General features: G+C 44.9%; 1 protein-coding gene across 1 annotated transcript in view; it reads left to right on the forward strand.

The window, feature by feature from the left end:
• Positions 1–14,925, forward strand: part of EGFLAM (EGF-like, fibronectin type III and laminin G domains) — a 160,389-nt gene that overhangs the window by 131,740 nt on the left and 13,724 nt on the right. The window contains exons 15-18 of the mRNA XM_015420161.1: positions 1,123–1,234; positions 2,140–2,256; positions 5,718–5,898; positions 11,706–11,729. Of these exons, the coding sequence (XP_015275647.1) occupies positions 1,123–1,234; positions 2,140–2,256; positions 5,718–5,898; positions 11,706–11,729 (434 nt within the window). The remainder of the gene's footprint in view (positions 1–1,122; positions 1,235–2,139; positions 2,257–5,717; positions 5,899–11,705; positions 11,730–14,925) is intronic.

The following is a 14,925-nucleotide window of genomic DNA, read 5'->3' on the forward strand; positions in this document are numbered from 1 at the left end:
ATGCAGACAGCGGGGGGGGGGAGACCGTTAGGGCAGAGGACAGCCTCAATTTCCCTGCAAATAGCAGGAAAAGAGGATCACCTATGGCCTGGGGGGTCTCCCTGACCCCCCGTGGAGGTGCCGATCCAGCGGCACCCCTCCCCTCCCCAGCTGTGCAGTGCGCCTTCCCGGAGCAATGGGAAAGGCGTCCACCATTGTTGTGCCGTAGACCCCGCCTCCCGAAATTCTTAAAATAAATATTGACAGACTGTACATTCATCTATTGTAGTACTTTCTTTTTTTAACTTTTTAAAAATTTCACATACATAAAAAATAACAGAAACTATAAACAGTGTAACAAAGTATATATTAGACAGTCTTATGACTACTCAAACTTCTACAACTAATGCAATATCCATAAAGAAAGAATGACATCATAAGCCAATAGCAGTACCATACCTATAATATAAAGTACATATTATAATAAATATAAAGATTTTGAGCATTTGGGAATTTCCTCAAGCTGTGACAAAAAAATCTAGTATAATAAACCACACTTCTGCAAAGTCATTGTGTGGTGGGTCTAATTCATACTGACTAAGCTGATATGTAATTTTTTCCATTGCATAAATCTCCCATATCTTCCAATACCATAATGTATTGTAGCGCTTTCCATCCTGTCTGATGATAGCTTTCCAGTGTCTCTGGCAGAGGCCTTCCCCTGACCTGCTCCTGAGACCTTTTGACTAGATATGCCAAGAATTTCTCTGTCATGCAAGCCACAGGTTGTACCACTGGACTATAAACATAATTCAGAACTGGATATTACACTTCTGATACTATGCAATAAATGCCCAAATCCTGAAGATTACAGTGTTTGTGGGAAATTAAACTCACATTCCCAACTTTTAATCGAGAAAGGGTTTTTTTCTGTTCAGGGAGGGGAGAACACTCTGTATTTTGAAGTTAATGTTTGAAAAATTCCTTGGAAGAAGTTCCCTGCTTGTTTTGTTTGTCATCAAACTATAGCCCCATTGTTTGTTCTGTGCACAACAAGTATACCTGTTTACTCCCATCAAATGCTGAAAGGTCTGAAAATCTTTGGGCTTGAGGTACATTTTTGTTCCTTTCCCTTTTGAACAGGAGTGAAGAACCTGTTAGTCTGAACCAGTGGCATGAGCTGAAAATGTCCCGCACAGCCAAAAATGGCATCTTACAGGTTGATCAGCAAAGACCAGTTGAAGGAATGGCTGAGGTAACAAAAAGTTTTATTTATGTAGTAACGTGCACCCAGTGTGATGCTTTTAAACACTGGACTTGTTCATCTTTTTGGGTTTTTGTTTTAGTTTTTTTCTGGTTCAGTGTCCAAAAAGAAAACAAGTCAGTCAACCAATGCCTAACACAAATCAGGTGAGTGCCATTTTGGGTTCCAAGCCAACGTCGTCCTATGATGGAGGCAGTTGTTCTCAAATGAATGCTCCCTGAAAGCATAAAGGTGAAATTCTGTGGGCTCGCTGAAGCATTTCCTGCTCCACTGAAGTGGAAGAGAGCCAATATTGGCTCTTTACTTTGGGGAAGGGGTACTTTGTTGAAGAAGCAAGTGGGCATCAGGAAATAATGGTGAGTGCCATGACACCTACAAGCACCGCATTGGGGAATCGATATATAAGCAAATGAATTTTATTCAAAGATTGGGAAGGAAATTATATATTACTGAGCAGTGGCATGCTCATTTTTCCAAGTGGCCCTGGAAATAGATAAATAAATAAATAAATAAATAAATATCAATCAATCAATAAATCAATCAATAAATAGCACCTAAATTGTAGGGTTGCCAGCTTCCAGTTGGTGGCTGGAGATTACAGTAGCTCTCCAGGCGACAGAGATTAGTTCACCTGGAGAAAATGGCTCCTTTGGAAGATGAACTTGATGGTATTACAACCCACTGAAGTCCCTCCCCCCAAACCCCGCCCTTATCAGGCCCCCCAAATTAAACAATCCGGAGCTGGCAACCCTACTAAATTGTAGGATGTTTTTCAGCAGGCAAACACTCTGCCTGTTAGAGTTTTAAAATGTTGCAACTGGGCAGTGATTTTGCAAACTTCAACATAAACAACTTGAAGTCACTCTCATAATGCAGTGTAATTTTCCCCCCAACAGGGAGCTTTCACACAGATTAAGTGCAATCCTGACATATTTATTGGTGGAGTACCGAATTATGATAATGTGAAGAAGAACTCAGGAGTCCTCAAACCATTCTCTGGGAGCATCCAGAAGGTATGCATGTTCCAAAATTATGCCTCTCACTTACATTTGTGTCCTGCTTTTCCTGCAAGGTGAAATTACTTTGTATTTTTTCAGGCAGTGCTGACCTGACCATATAAGGCAAAGCAGGCAGGCACTTGGGGTGCTAGGGTTTAAGGGATGCTAAATTAGAAGTGACTTTCTTTTCTGTCTTTAAAAACAGGTATATTAAAATGTCATATCTGGACATCATATTTCTCTATATTTACTGGGGGGAGGTTACCAAAGTAATAGTTTCCCTAGGGTGCCAAACCACCTTTCAGTGAGTCCTGTAGTCAGGATGGTTTCCAGTGAACCCAAGAAAGGCTGCAATCCTAAAAACACTCACTATCCATTGAGATAGTTCTGTTATTAGAGAGTCAACATGGAACGTTAACTTCAAGAGTTGATAAGTAGTAATTGATAAGAATTGTGATTGCTATATGCTCAGATAAAGCAAATATTGTGAAACGAATTATTTACATTGCGCAGCATTCATTAGTGTGTAAGCGATAATAGAAGAGAATTTTCTACAAAATTGCTACAGTAAATGATTTTGCAACATATCTTTATTGACTCTTCGTTACTTTTGTCACGGATGTTGTTTTTGGATTTCCACTCATTTTTGGCTTCTATCCTAGAGGTGAGGCAGACAACTTACATAAATAATGTAGTCCTTCACAGTGATCTTTCTACTGCTGTCTCTCCTATGGGATGGGTTTGATAGCCTGGCCTAAACCACTGCTTTGATGCCCCCTGACAATACTTCAAGGCCTGGTTAAGGGGTAGGCAAAAGTCCAAGCCACCAACCAGATTGCTGGCATAATGATCTCCACGGGAATTATCTGATCTCTTCTTCATTTGTTGACATTGGAGGGTTAGGGGGAAATGGTGCAGTCCCTCAGCCTGCTGTGTCTCAGGAGCCTCCATTGATGGGTCATAGGGTTGCCAACTCTGGGGAAGGTGGGGTATAAATCAAATAAATCAATATATACCTGGAGATTTGGGGGTTGGAACCTGAGGAGGGCAGGGTTTGGAGGGGGGGGGACAACATGAGAACTTAAGAGAAGCCAATGTTGGATTAGGCCAATGGCCAATCTAGTCCAACACTCTGTCACACAGTGGCCAAAAATACCAGGTGCCATCAGGAAATCCAGCAGTGGGGCCTCAGCAGGGTGTTATACCATAGAGTCTTCGCTCCAAAGCTGCCATTTTCTCCAGGGGAGCAGATCTTGATTGTCTAGAGATGAATTGTAATAGCAGGAGATCTCCTAGTGTTACCTGGAGGCTGGCAACCCGAGTGGGGCCGATTTTACAGTCTGATGTGGATTTTTATCTTGGGGCCTTAGTGTCACTTCCAGGCCTTTTTGGGTGCAGACACAATCTGGCTTGTTCGTAGGCTGATGTCTACACTTGACTCACGTTGGGGATGGCCGATGGCCATGCCATGCCACTGCTCCCTCTCTTGAGGTGCCTTCACACAGTTCTGTGATGTAAGCAACTATTCTGTTGATTCACTTGGGGTTTTGATGAGAACAAACTTTTTTGCATTGAAATTCTAGCAGCCTGAAAAGTCTCCTGAAATCATTCTCTGTAAGATGAATGCAACCAAATGAACTAAACCTGATAGGCACACGGGCTTCCATTTTCAGAGGCTGTAGAGGGCTGTCCGCAGAAATCAGCTGTGTTATTTTAGATATTTTTTGGTTCAGTTGCAAGCATCTTTTGAAACGACTGATTTGGATGCTTAACGCTTGATCGATTTGCGCTTGCCCACCCAGGCTTAGTCCCTAGAAAACACTAGCTTGTGCTTATTAATAGGTACACACTTGGTCATCAGTGATAAATGAGTATCACAGGGCATGTGTTTAGATTTGGATGCTTTTGCCTTAGCTGAAAAGCAGTACTTATTATGCATTTATTCCACCCTTCTCCAAGATGCTCAATGTGGTATATGCTTCAGCTGCTCTTTTATACTTCCAACAACCCTGCAAGTTGCATTATGGTGAGAGAGAATGGCAAGTCACTCAGTGGTTTCATAGGTAAACCCAAGGCTCCTGCTGTTAGTCGGAGACTCTAACCACTACATCACACTGGCAAGGATAGAAATACCTAGACAAAAAATAAATGGAAACATTTGATAACTGTAAGAGAATTGGTTCATTATTCTTTCCTCCTTTCAGACCTTCAGGGTGCTAGGCACACTGATTAATAACATTTCTTTGCGCACCTCTAAATTTTGTAGATGAATTTGCAAAGCTACAGTAGCCAAAGGGGAAATCAAACAAATCTTTCCCATAGCTGCTTCAAGAAGACTGTAAAGCTTCAATCCAACATTGCATTCCAGGGTTGCTCGCATATATCGCATGTCAGCAAGTTTTCCTTTAGTTTGTGTAATTCTAAACCACGGCTTATCTCTTGCCCTTCAATCCAGGACATTAAAATTTTGCGCCCTAATCCTATTTTGCAGAGGAAGCGCAAACCAACGTTTGCTGATTTAGAACACACTAGGATTTGCACCCAAACTGGAAGTTGCTATAGTGGGTTAGAGTGGCCAAAAGGCTGTACACCGCCCTGCACTCCTCAAAGAAAGAGAGGGATTAAAAATGAAGTAAATAAGCTAGTTAAATTGGAACAAGTCAAAGCAGAGGCATGGGGAGTCGGGTGGGGCAGCAAGCAAGCCTCCTAGCATCAGCTTCCTCTAGGCTTGCCAAGTCCCTCTGGGGGGCGGGGAAACCCCCGCCCCAGAGGCCCGTTCCCCACTGCCGGCGGATCGGGCCCCCAAAGCACGCAACGTGCATGTCACCCGGAAGTGACGCGACCACGCCGGGCACGCTGGGGGCGGGGCCACGGTCATCCGAGGGAAAACTCTATGGTTTTCCCTCGGATGGTCGTGGCCCCGCCCCCCAGAGTGCCCGGCGTGGTCGCGTCACTTCCGGGTGATGGGGTTGCAGTGCGCTTGCGCTCCGCGTGCGGTGCGCACTCCCAGAGCAGCACTGGAGTCCCCCGCTCCAGCACCGATCCAACTTGGGAACCCTAGCTTCCTCCAAGAAGTTTTTCTCATACATCTCCACTTTGGCTCGGAATAAAACCACAAAAAACCTATTCCTACACTAAAGTTCAGGCACAGGGCTCATAAATCTGACAACTTTTAAAAGTCAAAGCGAAAGAGCTTTGTGCTGCAGAGCTTAAAAGAGCTGATCTCTGTTACCTCCTCCCCTTTTTCTTGAGGGTAAACAGTGGAGTCTACTGGAAGGCTGTTCTGAGGGAACATCATGCTGAAAATAAACAGATGTTAGAAATGACCTCTCCAAACAGCCTTTTCTTTCTCTGCTCTTGTTTGAAAAGACAGGCCTGCGTAAGGTTAATGTGTTGAGTAATAAAGCAAAATGTCAAAATAGGAGACTTTTTGTAGCTGTTTTTTTTTTTTTTTTTGTCCTGTCTCTTAAACATAGATTATTCTGAATGACCGGGTGATAGACTTGAAGCAGGACTTCATATCGGGAGTCAACCTGGAGAATGCTCTCCATCCCTGTGTGTACGCCCCCTGTGCCAATGGGGGCTCCTGTGTGCCCAAGAAGGACAGCTACGAATGTGATTGCCCCTTGGGTTTTGATGGGCAGCACTGCCAGAAAGGTAATGAAGATTTCATTTTGTGTTTGAAGAGCAGAATTTCCATGCATGTGGGGTAGTCTTGCTCAGAGAATGAATTTACGCTGCTATATTTAACAGGGAAAAGAAAGCAAGGCAACAAAACACTTGCAAATCGTGGTCTTCTAAATGTACTCTAAACTGGTAAAATAGAGAATCAAAGGGAAGCCTTGAATATGCCTTGAATATACATTTCTTTCCAGTCTTGTCCCACTTAATGTGTTTGGCAGGTTTTTTCCCATTGTACTTTTCTTTTTTATGCAGTTTTTATCTCAAATACCTTTTTATGCCATTACATTAGTATTTATGCGCAGCTGATTCAAAAAAACTGTATTCTGATTGACTTCTGTTAATGTGGCTGAGAAAAAGGTACGGCCACAGTTTCATCATGAGTTTGGAGAAACGATTAGGGAGACTACCTATTTCAAATCGAATCAGAGTTCTCACAAAATTCGGGGGCTTCCTCAGGCCTTTCCTAAAATGATCTAAGTTACCTTTACCACATCATATTGTTGTGAGTTTTTTGAAGAAGTTTTGTTAAGAAGTGGCTTCTTTAGTTACTCCAGTCACATTCATTTGGTGACCAAGAGTCCTTTGGTGTTGCTCATAATTTTATAAACTGCTATCATTTTTAAGCTTGTTCTCTGACAGTCCAGCAGGCCCAGCCTCAGATGCCTCTTTGAAATTGGGGTTCTGTGGACATTTTTCCTCACCTTTACACTTTCCAACTCTACCGAGCTAGATCCACACACTGCCTTCTTCTGTGGCAAATGTTGTGGGTGAAAGCTTTGTTGACACATGTCTACAAGAGAACCAATCACTTTGTTGGCACATGTCTACAAGAGAACCAATTTACTCCATCTGTACCACTTTTGTACATAGCAATTTAATGGCACACCAGTTTTGAGTTGTATGAATTAGCTATAAGAGAAGCAATGTACATTCTCAGCCACAAATGCTGAATAAAAATATTCATGAAGGGTTTTTAGGGGAAGAAGTTATATCCACAGAATTTGAATTTTGTTATGGAATCCCCTCAAAATTTGAATGTTTTGGGGTCATGGGCCCACAAAAAACAAAGCTTCAGAACTTAAAAAAAACCCAAACACCCACAACCCAAGGCTTATAAGATTAGTGATTATCTATAGTCATTTGACAGTTCCAACTATAGATATTAATTACAGTTCCAACTGTAGATATTAATTACAGTTTGGAATATGGATATTAATTACAGTTTCAAATATGGATATTAATTACAGTTTCGAATATGGATATTGATTATACCTCCTTATAGAACCAGTTCTTCTACATTAGTTTGAAGCTGAAAACTTCCACTGCTAGTATTGAAAGACTCTGTGCCGGTGTGTGCGAGAGCGAAGCTCCATGCTGTCTGGTTCAGTGGGACTTAGCTCATGCCCTTAAGCAAAGGGATTTATAGGCCTTGAAACTTTATCCTCATTTGTGTGAGCTGCCAGTGCACCAATACACCTCTCTAATCCTTCACTATACTTCAGCTCCCTTGTTCTTTGACAGCAGGAACAAATCCTTCCTCAGTCACACATCGGAGACCACCAAAGAATTCTTTACAAAGTATGGGGGGTGGCTGGGTTGTACTCAGAGGAGCTAAGATCTAACATAGTGTAGTATTTCAAGGCAACGGATTTCTTGTGGCGGCGGAAACTTGCCTAGACCAAATTGCATGCAGTTTTATTCCACCAGGGGGTAGCAGCATCCTTCCATTTGTTTGTGTCTTTGCCGCACAAGAGAGAAGGCTGAAAAACAGTGGTACTGACTCTGCAGCTCACAGAGAGCCACATTCACAATGACCTTCAACCAAAAGAGCCACAAGGCTACTTTTATTATTGTTCACCACCCCAAACACACGCACAGAATAATATAATATGGAACCATTAATAATAAATCTGACAGTGGAAAGTTCTATCAGTTTGCAGCCAAAGTACAGCAGCCCTCTAGGGTTTTCAAGGCAAGAGATGTTAGAGGTGGTTTACCATTATCTGGCTCTGTGTAACTGCTCTGGATATCCTTAGCTTCTGAGATCGGGCTAGCCTAAAATTAAAAAAAAAAATCACAGCTGACTTATGGCGACCCCATGGGGTTCACAAGAAAAGACATTCAGAGGTGGTCCACCATCGCCTGCCTCTGCATAGCAACCCTGGACTTCCTTGGTGGTCTCCCATCCAAGTTCTAGCCAGGCCATTTATTAAACTTGCAGCCATCCGGGAAAAAAGCAAACCAGCCACAATAGGGTGGTGGTGATTTTATTCCCCTTTCTCTGCAATCAGCTTGCTCTCTCCTGGGCACCTTAGCAATCTCACTCTCTGACTTGAGCTGCCGTGCCTTACACCGGCGAGAGAGTGAGAAGACAGTGAGGGAAATAAATGGCACAAGGGTTCAACAGTGGTGGGGAGAGACAGCCCTACATGCTCAGGGGAAAAAAAAACCTTATGGCACTATTAAATATAGAATTATAAGATTTTTAATTATTAGAGGCCCCGTTCACACGGAGCATTTGCTGCCCTGAAGGCACGATCGTCCCGCGGATTTTCCGGGCACGATCACACCGGAACATCTGGGAGGCGTAGCGCACCCGTGGCTAACCCGTGGCTTCTCGTTGAAGATGCGGAGTAAAAAACTACCCCATACGAGGTACTAGTTTCCAGAAAATGCGGGGCAAGGGCGGGCGTCTGATCGCGTTTCCGTGTGAATCCCGTGGCATCTGGCACCCGTCCATGTCCCGTTGCAAACCGGATGTTGGGGTTTTTTGTAAGTCCACAGGATGCGCACAAACTGTCATGCCTGCCCCTGCTGATGTCATGCCTGCCTTTGCTGATGCCCCTGAACAGGCTCCTGAGGACCCTGAACAGGCTCCTGAGGACAGTACTGCAGCAGAAAGGCAAAGACTGGATCCTGTAGCTGAAAGCTATCTAAGTGGTGAGGAGGATAGAGCCTCCCAGGGAACACCTGCAAGGGATCAGTCTCTGCTGCAGCCCAGTAATTCATCATCAGACTCGCCTCCACCTGTAACCAGGCTCAGGAATGTAAGAAGACAACAGCTGAGAGAGCGAAGGCAGAATGCACGCATGCGTGCCAGAAGATCTCTTAGCCCTGATTACTGACAGGATCCTGTCCTCACTCCTGGCTAGCTAATGAGTTGATTAGCTAGCACTGTATATATGCAAGTCTGTTGCCAGCAGTCATTTGTGCTGGCAACGTCGTTTGTTCAGGACCTGAATCCTTGCATCTCTGCTCCAGACCTTGTGGAATTCTTCTCGGCTTGATCCTCGGCTTTTGACCTTTGGCTTTGTTGACCCTGCGTTCATCTCTGACTCCTCTGGTATTGTTGTGATTTATGGACTTGAAACTTTGGTATGTCTGACCCTGCTTTTGGACTGTGATTTAAACCTGCTTGAACCTTGCTACCTGGTTTGCCCGGCTTGACCTCGGACTGTTCCTGGACTTTTGCTTGCTTGTGTCACCCCCCCTGGTCCTGCCGTGACACAAACAATCATGCACATGCGCAAACTTTGGCGAGAAAAAAACCTTCCCGTTTGCCACGGAAGTGGCGCCTAGCGATTGCGGTGTGATTGCGCCGCACTGCTTCTTTGCTTCGCTGCAGGATAGCCGTGTGGTCGGCACCTAATGGCCTAACCGCGAGACCTTGACAGGACATGTGATCAGGCTGCCGCGTGTTACTTTGCTCCGGGGCTAACAGCCACGCCTCCCCCCCACATTTTCCGGCCCGTATGACCGGGACCATAGTACCTCTGAGCATGTTGTTGTTGGAGAGGATGGGCCTTTTACTTCCATTCCTGGCACCTCAGGGAAGTTCATGGTTTACCCATTCTGTGGTTCCTCTGGCTTGGCTGTTTCAGTTTGGGAGCCACCTGACAACCACAATCCTCACTGGGCAATGGCCTTGGCCACTTTCCCGAAATGTGGGCTGGGTGCCACATTGGGGAACAGAGCTCACAAGAGGCATGGCGGGCATGTCAAAAAGTCACACGTGGCTCCTGAGCCACTGAGTATCATTGCTCTAAAGGTACCTTCAGTCTTCAAGTGGCCAGTTTGGTGTAGTGGTTAAGTGCGTGGACTCTAATCTGGGAGAACCGGGTTTGATTCCCCACTCCTCCACTTGCACCTGCTGGATGACTTTAGGCAAGCCACAGTTCTGTCAGAGCTGTCCTTGAAGAAGGGCAGTTTCTGTCAGAGCTCTCCTCAGAGCACTCTCAGCCCCACCCACCTCACAGGGTATCTGTTGTGGGGAGGGGAAGGGAAAGGAGTTTGTAAGCTGCTCTGAGACACCTTTGGGTAGTGAAGGGCGGGGTATAAATCCAATCTCCTCTTCTTCAAACATTTTTCCATCGTGAAAAATGGATAGGAAACAGATAAATAAAATACGTTATGTTGGGGGAAGTGCCTGCGGCCTAAGGAAGCTCCCTTTATCTTCAGCGGCTCTTCCTTAGTTGAAGGAAGGCTCTTCAGGTAGAAGGAAGGCTTCAGACTGAGTGGAGTGGCAGAGTGCAGGCTGTTAGCTTGGAGCCAGCGATGCACAGCCAGAAACATCAACATAGTGCAGTTCCGCTTTAGCGTTGCCCAGGTCCCCCCCCCAGCCTCTGGCCAGAGGCAGGGGCTGTTGGGTTGCCAGCTCCAGGTTGGGGAACTCCTGAAGATTTGGGGGTGGAGCCTGAGGAGGGTAGGATTTGCAAATAGGAGGGATCTCAGTGGGCGAGTCCACCCTCAATGCGAACAAGGCCATAGAGTCCACCCTCCAAAGCATCCATTTTCTCCAGGGGAAACAGTCTCTGCAGCCTGGAGATGAGCTGTAATTCCAGAAGATCTCTAGGCCCCACCTGGAGGCTGAGATCCCAGCTTGTGCAAGATCCGTACCTAGTGCTTTTCTCTCTATATATTGTAGGACCCAGCAGCTGGTTGCATAAGATCTTAGGCAGGTGGAAATGCAAGTAAGGATACATGGTTTTGCTCAGGACAAGTGGATACTGCCAACTTTTTCTTGCAGTTTTTGCATGCTCAAAAGCTTGAGCACTGGATCCAGCCCAGTGTCTTGAAGCACCTGGTACCCATGCTCTGAGAAACCATAGCTTAACATATGCCCCCCAAATTTCCTGGAGGTGTGTCTGCCCAACACGCCAGCTTGGCGTAGTGGCAGACTTTGATTCCCCCCTCCTCCACATGAAGCCAGCTGGGTGACCTTGGGTCAGTCACAGTTCTCTCAGAACTCTCTCAGCTCCACCTACCTCACAGAGTGTCTGTTGTGGGGAGAGGAAGAGAAGGTGATCGTAAGCCACTCCGAGACTCCTTCGGGTAGTGAGGAGCAGGGTATAAGACCAGCTGTTCTTCTTCAACACACTTTACAGATAGGAAAGGTTCTGAGGTGTAAGCCACAGTTATCCTGTGAAGTTTGAAATAACCCTCCATTGGGTGAAACCAAAACACACAGAAAATCAATGCACTTTGCTCAGGTTTTCTAGTTAACCATTTAGCAGATAAAACTAGGTTTAGACCAGACAAAATGTTAACATGTGGGGCCTTGGCAAGATGCTGAGGACCTAGGTAGAGCTTTAGGTCTGGTAGTGCCCATATGGAGGTTCCATTTATTCAGTTTTATTCTGCTATCCTGCAAAATAATTATAAAAGGGAAGGGGGGGGAGAGGTCTGAAGTCTTGCATCCCAAGAATGAGTGATTCTTTTGAAACTTTGCTGCTGGAAAATAAAACCTGAATGTTCTTCTCCTTTATGCTGGCCTACTGCAGAGTGTGGAAATTATTGCTTGAACAGTAAGTAACCCCTGAGAAAGGCTTTCTTTCTTTCTTTCTGCAATTGTTTGTGTCTCTGTTTGTGTGCGCTTCTCTATCAAGGTAGCTGTGTGACTTAAACTGCTTTTGGTAGATAACCTACGATACACAGTCTTATCCTAGATTGCCTTTTAATGCCTCGGCATCGTTATGATGTGGCTTGTAAACAGCTATTTTGCCTTGCCCCCAAAGACTGTTGAGAATTGCCTCTGGGTAAACACAAACGACAAAGAGTCATCTGGCACCCCAAAGATTAACTTATTTAGCATGGCAATAAATCTGTTAATCTTTAAGGCTCTTTGTGGTTTTGGCTTCATCAGAGTACCCTTCCCAAAATTCAAGTATATGTTGCATGCAGGTTGGTACGTTGTGTGGATTTTCTTGCACAGCTGATATTTTTTACCCTCAAAGCAAAAGGGGGGGGGTCGGAAGAAGGAGGCTAGAGGGATGACAGTTTGGAATGAAAAAATGAAGCATTACCAGCTCTGTTTGTATTCCAGAAATCTATCAAATTGCCTTGGAAATACAGAATTTAAGTTTTGCTTATTGTGAGAGATTTCTAGCGTTTATGATAGCAGATAAAAAGTCTGCAGCTGCACGTCTCCATCTGATTCTGACCTTGCCAAAGAAGAATTCAAAAACAAAATCTTGGAATTATATTAGAATCCAATGGAAAAACAAGAAAATATCAGCAAATGAGCTCAATGTGTTTCCTGTAGCTTACTCACAGACTTTGGGTTGTGTAGAATTCTCCGTTTCGTAGAATAGAGAAGTTGCAAATTTTGGTATTGGCTGCAGTCCAGTGAAAGTTAAGCACTTTTAACACCCACACATTTCAGCAATAAGAATGCAGTTAATTTTCCTGCTGGAAAGCAATGCAACGTGGTTGTTTAGTTGAGGCCATGTGTGACGGACTGCACTTTTAAGAAGCTTAGACATGCTTGTACAAACAGATAAAGGACTGTGAAGGGTTACTTCTTCATGGAGCCAGACAACCTTGAGTGACAGGCCGCTCCAAGGAATCTGATTGGTTAGCAGTAGCTGAGCAGAGAAAGACTTCTGAACTGGATGCTGGGGAGAGATACAGTCTGATTTCAGCCCTAGCTGAGAAGAGCTGAGTACTGACAGTTTTGGAATTCAGCATAGTAGACTATGCAACAAAGTTCCTAGAAGCAATACCTTTAAGCGAAGCGAAAACCGCAGCAGAAGCCCTACTGACAGTATTCACCAGGCTAGGTTTTCCTCAAGAGATGGTCACAGATTTGGGCACCGCATTTATGTCCCAAGTGATGAAGGAATTGTTGCAGGCTTGTGGAATCAAACACCTCACCACCACAGCTTACCACCCACAAGCAAATGGTCTAAGGTTCAATAGTATCTTGAACCACATGCTGAAGACCTGGGGGAAAGTTGGCAAGGAAGTTTGGGAAGTAGGTGAAGACTTCTACTTGGGCCAAGGGAAGGGGATAGATCTTCTGGAGAGAGAAGAAAATTCCCTACCCAGTCAAACAGGGAGTTAGCTCTGAAGAGTGAAGAGATCCCTGGTCTGATGTGGTTAGAAACTGCCTTTAGTCAGGGCTGAATGCCGAAGCTGTCAGTTCTCAACTCTTCTTAGGTTGGGCTGAAATCAGACTGCATCTCTCCTCAGCATCCACTTCAGAAGTCTTTCTCGGTTTAGCTGATGCTAACCAATCAGATTCCTTGGAACAGCCTGTCACTCAAGGCTCTCTGGCTCTGTAAAGAATTAACCCTTCACAGTCTTTTATCTGTTTGTTCAGCATGTCTAAGCTCCCTAAAAGTGCAGTCTGTCACTCCATGCTTCCCTGACTTCACTGGGACTTATTCTCTAGGAAGTGTGTGTTAAGAACTGCAACCTTCAAAGTGCTGAGCATTGACTGGATTGCACCCAAGGAGAATGAAAGTGTCCTATCTTTCTTTCTGAATTACTTTGTGTGTCACAAAAAGTATTCTTCTGCCAGCTAAAAATCTTCAAGAAAGATTGTATCTTAGCCAAGTTGTGCCTTGTGGTCATAAATCACCACTTAAAGAATTCTCCTGGAGCTTGAAAATAGAAATACTCATTTTTGCACTGCACTGGATTGTGGCATTTCCACACAGGAAAGATACTGTAGTAAGCTTTGTTGATTTCAGTGGAATATGGCTAGATTCTTGCAACCTAGTTTCTTCTGCATAAAGCCCATTAAAATTCCATTCAGTGGAAATGAGTGTTATACAACTGCAGCAGCCATTGAATACAATCCCATCGGTGCAATTTGCTGAAAGTTAGCAGACTTAAGTGCTTGTCTGCAGGCTTACACAGAGAGCCAGTTTGGTGTAGAGCGGTGCTCTAATCTGGAGAACTGGGTTTGATTCCCCATTCCTCCACATGAAGCCAGCTGGGTGACCTTGGGTCAGTCACATTTCTCTCAGAGCTGTCCTTGAAAAAGAGCAGTTTCTGCCAGAGCTCTCTCAGCCCCACCTACCTCACAGAGTGTCTGTTGTGGGGAGAGGAAGGGAAGGTGATTGTAAGCCACTCTGAGACTCCAGGTGAAGGGCGGGGTGTAAATCCCACTCCTCCTCCTCCTCCTTCTTGAAGGCAACTGACTGCACAATATTATTTATTTATTTCATTAGATTTTTACCCCGCCCCTCCAGCAAGGCCGCAATGTGCGGCATGCCTTTCTATATAGATCAGACACACTATATAGATCAGCAAATGTCCATGTTTTCACCAGATGCTTGGCATGCCTTTCTATATAGATCAGACACATTGTACAGCAAATGTCCATGTTTTCACCAGATGCTCTTGGTGATGACTGGTTGTGTGGAAACTCCATGTAGTAGGTGGGATCCACATGGAAATCCATCTTACCACATGCAGCAGCCCTCCTGCGGAGAGCATGCTGTGCAATTTCAGTGAAGGACAGAGCTGAAACATGCATGATCAAAGCAGGCACAGGGGGACAGCTGTTGCTTGACTGTACCGTTCCCCCTCTGGCTGATACATCAGTTTCCTGTCTACAGAGAGTTAGATTTCTATGGGAGAGTATTGGGAGAGGTGGCTCCCACATTCTGAAAATGGCACAACCCTAGCACAACTTTTCAGAGCACTCTTGGGCACTCCTCTTTCGTTGGATTCCACCTGGCAAAAGATGCAGCGCTTGGCTTTTCAGAGCCA

This window comes from Gekko japonicus, unplaced genomic scaffold (assembly GCF_001447785.1).
Source record: "Gekko japonicus isolate JY-2015 unplaced genomic scaffold, Gekko_japonicus_V1.1 scaffold86, whole genome shotgun sequence".
Classification (NCBI taxonomy): domain Eukaryota; kingdom Metazoa; phylum Chordata; class Lepidosauria; order Squamata; family Gekkonidae; genus Gekko; species Gekko japonicus.